This window comes from Diadema antillarum, unplaced genomic scaffold (genome assembly GCF_040938485.1).
Source record: "Diadema antillarum isolate AM-2024a unplaced genomic scaffold, OU_Dant_1.0 scf00000223, whole genome shotgun sequence".
Taxonomy (NCBI): Eukaryota; Metazoa; Echinodermata; class Echinoidea; order Diadematoida; family Diadematidae; genus Diadema; species Diadema antillarum.
This window is the reverse complement of record NW_027271112.1, coordinates 716426-730000: the sequence shown is the minus strand read 5'-3', so window position 1 is coordinate 730000 and position 13575 is coordinate 716426. Positions and strand designations below refer to the sequence as shown.

General features: G+C 38.7%; 1 protein-coding gene across 4 annotated transcripts in view; it reads right to left on the bottom strand.

Moving 5' to 3' along the window:
- LOC139724610 (transmembrane and coiled-coil domains protein 2-like) overlaps nucleotides 1-13575 on the bottom strand; it is a 134229-nt gene that overhangs the window by 41716 nt on the left and 78938 nt on the right. The window contains exon 1 of one of the 4 annotated variants that reach the window (XM_071635748.1): nucleotides 4366-5073. The exons of the other annotated variants lie outside the window; for them this stretch is intronic. Within the exon in view, the coding sequence (XP_071491849.1) occupies nucleotides 4366-4384 (19 nt within the window). The 5' untranslated portion in view covers nucleotides 4385-5073. Of the gene's footprint in view, nucleotides 1-4365; nucleotides 5074-13575 lie in introns of those variants that run through there. 4 annotated transcript variants of the gene reach the window in all.

Below are 13575 nucleotides of genomic sequence, written 5' to 3'. Positions count from 1 at the left end.
GTTTGTCAAAGCTGCCCCATATCATAATGATTTCTAAAAATTCTTTTAAAATTCCTGAATTGTGATGCTGATTTGGATCAACAACAAAATCTAATAATTGTATTTGTTCTGTGGCATCTTCATCTTCCCGTAAAAATTTTCACTGCTACCAGACAAACAGAAAAAACAAACCAAAAAAAATTCATCAGGAAAAACAAAACCCTATCAGAAAGGGTAACTACATTTATACCTCACAATTTTTTTTTTAATCTACACTAAACTGCAAAACGTCTGAAAAGGTTTTTGTGTGCGTTTGTAGTAATTTAAAAGTTATAATGTATATTTACGACAGGTGTCACTGCAGATATCTTGAAGTATTTCTATAATCTCTGAACATTTTAAACATCTGTCTAATGCTCTAAGTCACCAAAGGGGGGTAGTTCACACTCAATAACATTATGATAAGATAGATGCAAACATGTTTTACTACACAAACTAACCCATTCCCAAAGTAAATCATCACCATCATGTAAAATAGGCTTTCAGTTTCTAGATGACCGTCACTGTTGATACCACACAGGGGAGTTAGAAGTTTTAATCTCTTGATGTATCAATATCATGGATACACTGACTTGAGTCATGTGTATCAAAGCCAATATGTGAAATCATTAGCTAAGACCCACATATAGACAATGGTGTATGGACTGTCTGAAGACAAACAACAGAGGGCAGTAAATCATAAGTTTGACATACACTTGTACCCAGCTGCAGTCCTTTATATAAATTTATACACCATGCAGTGGATGGTACAATTGTTGCAAAGTAGCCACATTTGGTACAAAAACTTGGATAATTCATAATGCTTGTACATTGTATTTTCATATCAATTTTTGAGGTTAAATGAGGCATCACATCAAGCTTGCTTCCTTGTTGCCATTAAGTTAGTTGACTGAGGACTGAGTTAGTTGACTAATGACTATGGACTTTATACACAGTACATCTACCTTAGAACACAGGTAAAAGGTTGAGTGCATTACATAGATGTTCTAATCACGAGGGAGGAGGGGGAAGATAAAGACAGAGAGAAACAGCAAACATTGTATTTTCTGGCAGCAGAGAACATGGGGTTTTGAGTGCAATGGATGATCTTTGATAAGTCAAAAGATGAGGAAGAGAGCATACACTGTAAACAGTATACAGCATGATTATAGCATATCACATGCTTGAACCTTCATGACAATATTGTAATCATTAGTGCTATAATTGCAGTATTTGCTCAAATATGATAAAAAAAAATTGATCAACCTGCTATTTCATATTCACATCTGCACGGTTGACATTTTAGAATTATTCACACTTAAATGATATGCTCCAGCAGTGTAGCATAGTGTATAAAAGTATATCAAAATGTACCATTAGAGTTGAAGCAGATTTTAATTCTAACCCTGATATTGACAGATACAATAATACAAGATCAAATGATTTTAAGCTTGATAAATTTTGTAACGAAATATTTCGTGCCACACTTGGCGCTCCTTGGTTTTTGTCCATGGTTTAAACCATGGTTTCATTTGTACCATCTTCGTGAATTCGGGCCATAGAGACCAAGAGCTGATATTGACTGCTACATTCAAAGACCTGTAGAAGCTGAGGCATGTTGTGGAATGTGTAGCAAACTGAGTCATCCATTTTGTCTGCAGCCTCTCATAAAATTTCCTCCACGAGGAGAATGAAGCAAAGAGTTCTGCTCACTCGTTTAGGCAATAATTTCTCTCACAGCTACAGCCAACCCCCAAATCATCCCCGATCCATCACGAACAGCAAGCCTACCTTCGCTGCAAACGAGATGTCATAATAGAGAAAGGGTAGCGCTGGGAGGCTACGTCCAGTGCATAGCAAAGTAGCCACACTCCATCATCTATTTTTGTCTCCATGACTCACACACTCTCTCCAACCAACGTGGAGCTCACCATCCATCCATCGATGGTACACACTGCCTCCCTGCCACCTGTGAGGGCGCTCTCTCACCAGAAGCAAACATGACCTTAGTATGACCTCACTACCTGTGACATTCATGCCTACAACGTACCTGAATCGGGTGTTTACTGTAGGAGCCTCTTGTTAGAGTACAATCATTCCTTACATACCAAAGGATGATGATTATACTCAACTGTCTACAGGTGTCAAAGATTTGAGCTGCAAGAGAAACTATTAAATTACTATTATTTCTCTGAATTATCAAATTCTTTTATTAGTATTTGATTCATATATGCAATCACTTAATACGTAATCAATGATGTCTTACACATTTTATATTGGATTATGTAGAGTAAAGTGTGATAGAAATGCACGTTTTACATACAATCAACTAGTGGAATAAATCTCACTTTGATAGTTCTCATTACCCGAACTTTGAATGAACATTAAAACTAAGTGACAATGGAACAATGATGGCCAAGACATGCTGTATATTAGTCTCATTTCAGACACAATGTCAGTTTTCTGACATCACAGCATAGCTGTCTCTTGTCTTACGGCTATTTCTGCACGTTTCTACATGTTGTGAGTCAAAATCTGGCAACACATGAAAACCATCTGTACCTTTCACATTGCATTTACATGATATTTGCTCCAATCAAGTAAACTAATATAGTGAAATATCTCCCAACCAATAACCCAACAAACTGACTTTAAAATGTAAATATATGAATGAGCCTGCAGGTTTTCAGAGTGTCAGAAATGAGACTAGACATTAGCGTGCATGGTGCATGCTACACAGCTGCTATGAACATTGCACATTGTCAAGACGGAACTGCCTGTAAAAAGTCCGGTGTAGAAATAAAATGTTTCCTGCCCAGGGAATCAGGGATCAACTTGTGTTGTAACAGGCAAACTCCTTTCCTAAGGTCAGCAGTGCTGAACAAATGTAAACACTGCCGTGAATCTGTTTACACAGATCAGGTTTGAGTACTTTTCATGTATGTTGATCGAAATAGGTCCAATGAACTCTCTCCTCCAACTGCTCTACAGGAGGAATAATAAATTTCTGGGCAGAAGACCATAATATCAAATAGTTCATAAACAAAAATATGTTTGCTGCCAACTTTCACGCAATGAAATCAGAGAGATTCCAACAATCAAGAAGATACTTGTGTGTTACATGGATCTCAATGGGCAAAAAAATATCCCCCAAATCAGGGAATTTTTTAATTTCTTCTGTCCAGACTCGATGAGATATTTAGTAACCTATTAGTAACTGAACCACCTTCAACCACCCATCTTATTACTCCCTAAAACACCAGAAACCTTTACTATCTGCTTTATACACTACAGATTTATGCTTTACCATTTTTATTGTTTTCACATACTCATACCATTCTCTTAGTAAAGTTTCCTAGGCTTTCATATAACCATAACTTACAATAGATAAAAATATACATCCAGTGAGCTATCTTGCATCATTTAGAAAGTTGTCAAAATGAAAGTAATATTGCTGTACCTCCCAGGGAACCAAAGGCCATTATGTACTGAATCTTCAGTTGCTGAAGGGTTAAAGTTTACAGGAAGCCACTTGTAGTATCAGGAAGACTTAGCAGACCTGGTACTGAATGTAAACATTCTCTACAAGAATTAACCCCTATCCTCCATGTGTGCACTCAACTGATACCTAATACCTCCCCTGTGCCTGGTAACTGTATGTTAGACATTTTCAGAGGGATTGTTTCAATGAAAGTGAAACTAATACCGGTAATAAGATACAATGATTACAAGATAACTACATAGGCTTAAATAGGCCTACAGATCTTCTTTCATGTTGGCTAGATTCAGAGAACTGCAGTAAAATCACGAAAATGAAAGCGAGGATTCATGAAATTCAATTACACAATCTGATATGACACTTAAGTTGAGTTATGTTGGCAAAGATCAAACTGGGATTTTTTTCTCTGAAGACCTGATTGCCTAGTAAATCACTTTTTAACCAATAATGTGGGAAATATGTATCAAAACAAAATCATAACACAAAAACCTATCCCCTCCAAAACAACAACAGCAGACAAGCAAAGGTCTGAAGAGCACACTAAAGGAACCAAGATTGAAATAAAAGGTGAAAGTTCATGGAAATGACACAGGTTAATGAAATATTTCTTATAACATATCACATGTAAAAACTGATATAGCATTTGCATTGTCAACTTTGGTGGGGACTGAAGAGGGACTTAATTTGCCTGGGTTTACATTAGACTATTGCAAGATAATTTTCTTTTATATGATTGTGAAGGAGACAGATAGCAAGGCTTGGATATATTCTTCTTTTTTTAATGTTTTCTAAGAACCTTCTTTACTGGAAGGAATAAACAGAAATTGATTTAATCTGACCAGACTTACTCTTAGTTGCAGATGGCATGATGGACCACAAGGCCAGACACAAAGAACATAAACCAGAATGAATAATTTCCAAATCAGACTTCAAAGAAGTCTACAATAGGAGTGTCACACTCGGCTAGTCACTACGCTGGATCTTCAGGCAAGGTTTCAGGCAATAGACCAGACTCATTGAAATCCACTCACGGGTACGAGTCAGAAATCTGGCTCAACGTTCAAGAGATAAACGTGATTCCCTCACAGAGCTGCGACTGCTGCCTTTTCCTTCCTTCATGCGTGACGGCCCAGGTAAGAATGAATGGGAAAATCCCAAGCATGCCGACGTTGGAGGATAGTTCTCCCTTCCCTACAGGCCTTGGCCCCTGCACCCAGTGACGGAGGGGAAACAACCGGAGAGTCTACTAGCTCGGCAGTGACATCATAATATCAGGGATAGGGAGTTTTCCTGGAGCACATGTGTGCCGCTGTGTGTGTATGCATGCATCTGTGTCTGTGTTTTTGTTTCTGTGTACAGTATCTGTACAATTTCTGTGCCTGTGTGTGTGTTTGTACATGTCTGCACGAGTTTGTGTGTGTCTGTGTGCGTGTCTGTCTGGTTGTGGTTTTATTAGACAGGAAGTGTCTCTAGTGAGGAAGAGACGTTTGTTTGACGTCAAGACACCTCGTAGAGCTCCAGAGAGAGTTGCTCGCTAGTCACTCTGCCTCACATCAAACGATTATTACGAAAGAGAAGAAGTAATTAGACATAATCTGAAGAGCCAGAGGCCATTAAATTTCCAACCTAACTTCAAACAGATAAAGATGATGATCAAAACATGAAATAAAAAGATGATTTCTTCCATTACAGGAAGTGTGTAATATACATGAATGTTTAGTAAAATTCTTCCCTTCTTTCCAGAAGGCTATCTAACTATAAAGGGGTGTCCTCCCCATCCCCCCCCCCCCCGCCCCATCTCCCTTTCTCTCTCTCTCTCCCTCTTCCAATGAGAATCACTCCAAGGCACACTCATGTTTCACCTTGCTGTGTTTACTTTTGTTTCACTATTTGTCTATAAATGAGAAAGAAATGATTTAACTCTGGCCTATGCAATTTGTCAGTCTGCAAAACTTAAGATAAAATGAAAAGAGATAAGACTGGTAATGACACGCTCCCAAGTGGTTAATGTTTTGTATTCCATCAATATTAAAGGTCATGTTTATCATCGGGAGCAGTGATTTAAAAAATGTTCCGAGGCTTTAAAATATAACATCATATATCGTCGGTTGAGAATGATAAGGGCGGTAAGTTGCCACAAAACCCATACTATAGTGTTCAAGACCACTTAACGCCCTTCTCATTCTCAACAGACGGTATAATATCAGTATTGTGTCTGTTGTTTTTTTTAAGGAAATTAATAATTACTTGAAGACGCTGTGTTAATGTGCATAAAGAAGCATTTTAAGATGGCAAATCGTTAAATCTAATTAAAATATGTGATAACGATGCAAGTAGACCTCATCAATGTCACTTCCTCTCAAATGAAGACATATCTGCATTTACAAATATCCAAATGTATCAGCTTTGTTCTGTGACTTTGTTGATTTTTCACACAATGCTCATGGGAAGCTAGCATTTGAATTCAAAGTTTTTGGTCTAGAATAAAAACAAAACAAAACAAAAAACTAGATGCTCTGAAAACATCAAAAGACTTACAACCCATACGGACTTGTGACTAATTACCCTTTTCAAGATCTCCATAGACAATGACTGATGAATGCTAAAGTTTCAGACATCCAGGCTAAAGTTACTTGGGAGAACTGATGAGATCTTGCTCACATTTCGCCGTCTCCATAGCAACGGAAATAAGAAACGTAGGTGTTGTGTGTGTTTTCTGTTTTCACACTTCAGTCTCTACCTCAAAAGATAAATCATGCAATCTGAAGGAGCCACACTCAGCGTAATTTGTTTGGTCTGGCAAGCTGGCATGGATCTAGGAGCTCTGAAAATGTTGTAAATATCGTCTGCTCAAATGGCGGCAACCTTGGCCAACATATTTCAATCACTGTCAGAAATGCCTGGATCTTGTATTTTCTTTCTTGTGCATCTGTGGAAATCACAAGAAGCGTTTCCACTTTGCATACTATTAGTGGATATACCTAACCAAATACAAGGAATGTATAGTCAACCTTGCCTTACTTGAAACCGAAGCGATCAGAGAAAATCCTTTGATTTACTTGAATTTCACCATACACAGTAGAACCAAAAATATTTTTCATCCATCTGAGCTGGAATATTTCTTTGGCGTGTGCGAGGTTGACTGTACACTGATATTTCTGATATGGATCTGGGATTTTTTTCACAAGTTTTTTTTTTTTTTTTACATAATTATTGATTACTAAGTTTTGAAACTAAAGCTGAGCAATTTGCCATGAGAGAATCTAAGCACTATGCCACACCTAAAGGGTATGGCAAGGTCATGTGTGGAGGGGACACACCTGCGTGTTTGAGCATGGACATGGTTTGAACTTCACAAGAAGTGCCTGTCTAGGGCACTGGTAGTCACACCCTAACAAGGGTGTGAAATAAAGAAAACAGATCTGGAGCCTGCCCTCGTTTGGTTGACAAGCCACAAATTCTACCAGTGAGACATTTGGTCGAATCCTGTAAGGTTGTTGTGATCTGTTGAAGAGCATTATAAAGCAAACAGGAAGTGGGTGTTAATTACTATCCTAGACATCAGGGTATTATATAAACTGGGGGCTGAAGCAGGGGTGGACAGAGAGGAAAAAGGGGACAGAGCTTGGGACTACATACAGTACATATATATTGGGCTGCTTTCACACATTATCAAGAGTGGGGATTTTGAATGACGATTATAGTGATGCATGACAATAATCATGATTCAAATGACGCACTGTCCGTGTGTTTGCAAACTGGAATCGCGGAGCTATATTTGAATCGCAATTCTCATCATGATTCGAATGATGGTCTGGAGGTGTGTTCCAATCACAATTCTCCAGAATTATGAACAAAACAGTCTTGTGTACAGGTTGACTGTCAAATCATGTTTTTGGGGGGCGGAGCTTACTTTGACCTTTCAACCACTTCTGCTGAAAACTGCACTCCTCAAATGTTCACACTGCAGTCAAGCGCATGCTACTTACTGCTCATGTAATTGATTGGAACTCGGAAAGTAGCTACACCTCCTCTCTTCACTCTGAAATTCAAAACTACAGAATCTGCAAAGCCTTCCTTGGATGTGTGTACGGACGATAATCCAATTGTAATTCAGTACTGCAATTACATTTTTGAACCCGTGTGAAAACGACCTGAGATTAGCATCAATGAAGGAATCAATGGCAATAAACTCCTTCCAGAAAAAAGGTAGCGTCCTTGGCAGTTGTCCATTGCGGTATTCATTGTCAATGAGTGGAAAGGGCAGCGGATGTGGGAGAAAGGGATGAGGGGCTATGGATCGGATAGGGGTGATACAAAGAGGCTGTTCATAGGCTAGCGTAGGTATTACACTCTATACTTAACAGGACTTCACTATCAGTGGTGGATCCAGGGGGGGGGGCCACCCGGCACACGTCCTCCCCCCCCCCCCTTTATTATTATTTTTTTTAAACAAAAGAAATAAAAAAAAAATTAGGGAGGGATGTGTGCCCCCCCCCCCCTTTGATTTTGTAAAGGCACCCCCTCTTAATGGAATTTCTGGATCCACCCCTGAATACGCATCTCATCATTGTAAAGCACTCCTGCTGCTTTGTTAGTTATGATACCTGACAGTATGACGATAATCAAACAGACAGGCTCATTGCATTTGGTTCCAAATTGCCGGAAATGATATTGTTTACATTCTGCACAAGAGAGTCATTTACACAATTCTTTTGTGACTATTTATCATGAAATGCATTATTACAACGCAGCATGCTGTCAGTTATAGGTTAGGGCCTATGATGAACGTCTGTTTTAATACAGTGTCATCAATTCTGGTACATTTACTGGAGAGGTTTTAGTCGACAGTGCATTAACCTCTAAGGACGTTTCTACATTAGCAATAGTGACAACAACTACAAATCCTGTAGTGACTCTTCTATTATGAAAAGTGAGGTCCACCTACATGTATTCAGAGCAAAAGGTCCTTTGACACACACCTGAAAAGATAACAATTTGATCTTTCCAACACTGTGACAAGCGATAAGTCTCATATGTGGACACATTACCCAAAAGATTTTATATCAAGATGATCTGCATCATTATGCTATGAAAATCAGCCCACCATGATATTTTCATGAAAACCCTGCCTCAGGCAGCGTGTGAAGACGACACACAAAAAACAGATAACCCCCAAAACCCATACATATTTGAGATGCAAATAAATGTAAACACAATCTATTTTTGCATCATGATCCAAAAACTGTTAACTCTTGTGTGAGAATGGGCCTACCATACATATTTTGTAATATCTAAAGTTTACTTCAAGTAATTTTGAGATGCATGCAAATAAATGAAAACAAAATCTATTTTTGCATCATGATCCAAAAACTGTTAACTCTTGTGTGTGAATGGGCCTACCATACATATTTTGTAATATCTAAAGTTTACTTCAAGATATTTTGAGATGCAAATAATGAAAACAAAATCAATTTTTGCTTTGACATACACTGGAACAAGCAAACAACTGTCAGCAGTAATCTCATTTGATCAATATAGGAAAGATTGCTGTATCTTTATTTTTATAATGAGAATAGAGGTGATGTGTGTTTTGTGTGTTCAACACACTCACAGTACAGTACCCCTTTTTAGGAGGTAACTGAATGTTGAAATGGCCCACCGTATGTAAACCACTACGCGTGAACAGATTTATGCAGCCCTTATCTAACTTGTTTGTTTGTTTGTTTGTTTGTTTGCAAAAAAAAAGAATTGTTGCAACCTTCTATGAAGTAGCATCTCAAAATATGTTTCATATCGTGTACAAACATCTTGCCAAAGATAGATAAAGAGTTCACATCTGTACCAAGTATTTGTATTGCCATTTCCTCTCTTTACCTGCAATATTTTAAACCTTTTCCTACGATGAACCAGCCTACAAAAGCCTACTAGCCTGACAGAGTCTTGTTGAATATATCAGTACAGCAATGCAACATGTATTTCCTTCAGTCTCCTGATAGTATAAATCACTGGAAGCATAATATGCACTCAATCTCATTGCTATTTTCAGCGAGAAATGTCTCCAAGCTCTCAAAGTAATATTTATAAGTACTGCACATTTCTATTCCTCCTTCCCATTTCTACAAAAAAGGTTGCCAGACTATTTGGTTGGAAAAGAGCAAAAACTAGCAAAGTGAGAGAACCACACAGTAAAATCTATTCATTTATGCAAACTGAGCACTTAGAGTGACTGAGAGACAAAAATAGCACAAAGATGGCTTCCAAGAAAACACAGTCAACGTGCTGTACTTGTTGCCATGGCAACATTTTGACCGAAAGGTTCACATCTTAGCAAGATTGCTTGAGCTGATTTTTTGGCTCTGGAATCAGAGAAACATCCCTGGTACAGCAATGCTTGGATTACAGACACATCCCTGGTACAGCAATGCTTCGACATAGCTATCTATCTTATGATACAATCAAAGATAATGTGAATAATGACATACTACTGTAATGAAACTTGGGGTCTGTTACTGAATATTATCTGCTCACAGAGCTGTCGGCATTACAGGGGAATTGTGGCTCTAAACTAAAATAATGTTTGAAATGAGTATCCCTGCTTTACTTCAAGGTAAAGTATTGAAAATTTGTTCAAAGACATCTTTTTTCCAGAGGTGCATTTTTTTCTTTTCTTTTTTCTTTTCGAAATCACCATGATTACCAGCTCCTGACAGGGGTAAGTAACCCCTCTTCCAGACTACCATTCCAGACTGTTTGAAATAACCAAAGCGTAGAGGGGGAAAAAAAATCAGCTCATCTATCTTTTATCTGAAATTTTTAATGTAAACTGATGTCACTACCCTGTAAGCATCCATTGTCTATGACCCCCCCCCCCTCTCTCTGAAGAGATCTTCAATCCAAACAATTTAGTAAAAGATGTCTTAGGAAATGCAAACAAATACTCCTTTGTATCGCATCTTGATTAATGACAGGATGTTGTCATGGCAACCACTACCCATCCCACCACAGATAGATCATGAGTTCTGTCATCCTCAAGTCACACTTCTCCTCAGGGGTTCTCTGGACAGTTTGCAGCTGGCTCACAATCCTCCATCATCCAGGGGAAAAGAATGGTAGCAATCCACAGAGGATCTACTGTCTATTCTTTGTGAATTTAGTTTCCATGGTAACCAAGTTGGGGTTTTTTTTCTTGAAGTGCAAATATACAGTTTGCCCCCCCCCCAAAAAAAAAAAAAAAAAAAAAAAAAAAATTGGAATTAAAGTGGTAGGCACATTCAGGGCTGATATAAGAGTGTTTATCACTTCACTTCTGGCACAGAAAGTTTCCAAACAACTTTCACGAAGTGAATGAAAGATATTATTCGGGGGTAGGGGGTGAATGTTCAGTTGTGAGTTTCTTCAATTTGTGTCGCTACCCAGAAAAAGAGTAGATGACAGGTTCGAGTCCCACTGGTTCCTTTTTTCCGACATGTTTGTTCATTTACAGATCAGCAGTTGCGATCTTAATAAATTTAATTTGCAGAGGGAGACAACTTGAAGAAACTCGCAACTGAACTTTCAGGAAGTTTTGGGTAGTTGATATTAACACGAAGCTGTTTTAAGTATGGGGTTAAAAAAATGCATTTCTGAAACGCAGAAAAAGATGCCATCGCAAATGCGTGTGAGCCAAAAATGCATTTCTGTAGAGTTGATAAATGCAAAGTCATTTTGAAATGCATTTACAGCTTGGACCTGCCCACACCAACCACTGCCAACTACACATTTCCACTTCTCGGATCAAATTGTGCAATGGAAGTTGAGACATTTAAGTCCATTTGAGTGTAAGAAGAGCTCTAAATCAATGGGGGAAGCTGTAATATTCATGGTAGCAATTTTTTTTGTGTGTATATATAATGAAACATTTTGGCTAGCTGGATTGGCTTTAAATTCAGGCAATCTATAATTCATCTGCAATTCTTGCACACAGGTGGTTTTCTGAGCTGACTATTCAGGCAAGTTTACCGTGAGCATTGAGGGTGTCATTAATCATGCTATGTAAAATCTGAATACCTCATTAGTATTACAAACTGGTCCATGAGAGGAAACGGGCTTTGACAGCTCTTAAAGCCATCAGTAATGTATCCTGGTATACATACATCCCCCCCCCCTTCTTTCCTCCTCTAAGGATGTGCCAGGGATCAGTCAGACCTCTGCAGAGCCTCGCTGCTATCACATGAAACCTTCATGCTCTAGCTCAACGAGACGGAAGCTCTCTTAACGTGACGAGTCAAACGAGGGCGACATTGTCTGCTCTCCCCAGTCCCATCATGCACAAAAAGGAACAAAAGACGCAGGATCTTACGGGACGACGGTCTCATCAATTAGAGGTGATTACTAGGAGGTGAGAGAGAGGCCTTGGTTTTAAAGGATCACCGTGATGAGTAAATCTATATTTATGCCTCAGTCTGGTCCCAGACATACATAGTGTATGGGAACGGCGTTAGGAGAGAAAGCCTCAATCAGGGCTGGTTATCCCGTGAATAACTCTCCCATTATGAAGTGAGGAAATTCTCATCAGCCACAAACTTCCCTCTTCTAAATTTTCCCATCAATAATAGACAGCCCTGGCTGATCCTATACACACCTCAATCTCAAATAATATACCATACTGTCCCATCAACCCTGTCTCTTACAAGTGTGAAAAAGTTGTTGTTGTTGTTGTTTTTGGTTTTTTTTTGTGAGGAGAGAAGAAGTGTTGCTGGCATTTGCCAATTATCCCCAATCAAAGTAAATTACCCTAACAATGAACACACTAGTCAGGTAAGGCTTGGCTTCCAATCCTCATACCATCCATCAATTATCAACAAGTTTTCCATTTCCTATGCACACTGCAATCTACCGCAATTCGGCATCTTCTCACCCTAGGTCTTTTCTCAAGAGAGTCAAGGAGTTTGTGTGAGGGTCAAGGGCAGCACACCGATGTGGATAAACCTCAGTGGACTGAAGACTAGTTGGTGACCTGGTGGCCGTGTGAGTCTCATCTCTGCAATGTTTCCTGGAATGTAGCCGAGTCTCCGGGGAGTCATGGGAGAATCAAACATGTTCAATTTTTTTGGAGACTCTTTCTAGTCTCCAGCTGGTCATCGAGACGTCTCCGAAAGGTCTCTAAGTCGTGGCCAAGCTGCGGAGACTAATTTTAATCACGATGTCTCCAAGAAGTCTTCGCAATTTTGCGGAGACCCATTGGTGACTTACCAGAGACGTCGCGGAGACGTCTCAGCAACTGAGAAGACATCTTGGAGACGGCGCTGTGACATCTCTGCAACTTCTGGACGAACTAATTATCGCCTTATTTGGGGGTGTCTAAGTCACCTTAGAGTCGCCTTCTTGGTTGAGAGCACAAGCCATTTTTTGGTCTTTGGAGTCACAGGGGTCAAAGCGACTGATTAGTCAAGGCAGTTGGGGTGAAGTCTCCTCCAGTGAGAAACATGCCCTAAACACCCACATAACAAAGTTTGCTTGTCCTCACATGAAACTAGAGAATTTTGATGTCTCAAATTAGTGATTGACCCTGATCCAATGACACTGGGTGTTACGACATCAAGATTGCAAACTACATGAAGGAATTTTCAACTGTAAATTTTATCACTTGTTAATATTTTGCTTGATATGAATGAGACTCTAACAATTTCAATTGTTTCACCGTATTGTTTTATTAACAGTTAACTTACTTTACACTCCACTGCAATCTACATCTTCAATTCATGTCAGTACTAATATGATTTATTTCCACAGTTCTTAGAGCCTAAACATAGCTCTGAAAAAGCAGTTTTTTACTATCATCATATTTCTTCAAGAATTTCTATTTATCTTTAATAATTCTAATAATTCTGATTTGATATCTTTTATTCTAATTTGATAAATTTGATAATTTGACACAGTATATTGACCACTCATAAGGCAAATATCAATCGCACACCTTTTCTCAAGGAACAACACTACATAGTGTAACTTTATGGCACTTTGATATATAATATAGGGACAGGTATTATCATAAATAATGTCTTACTCTAACTTTC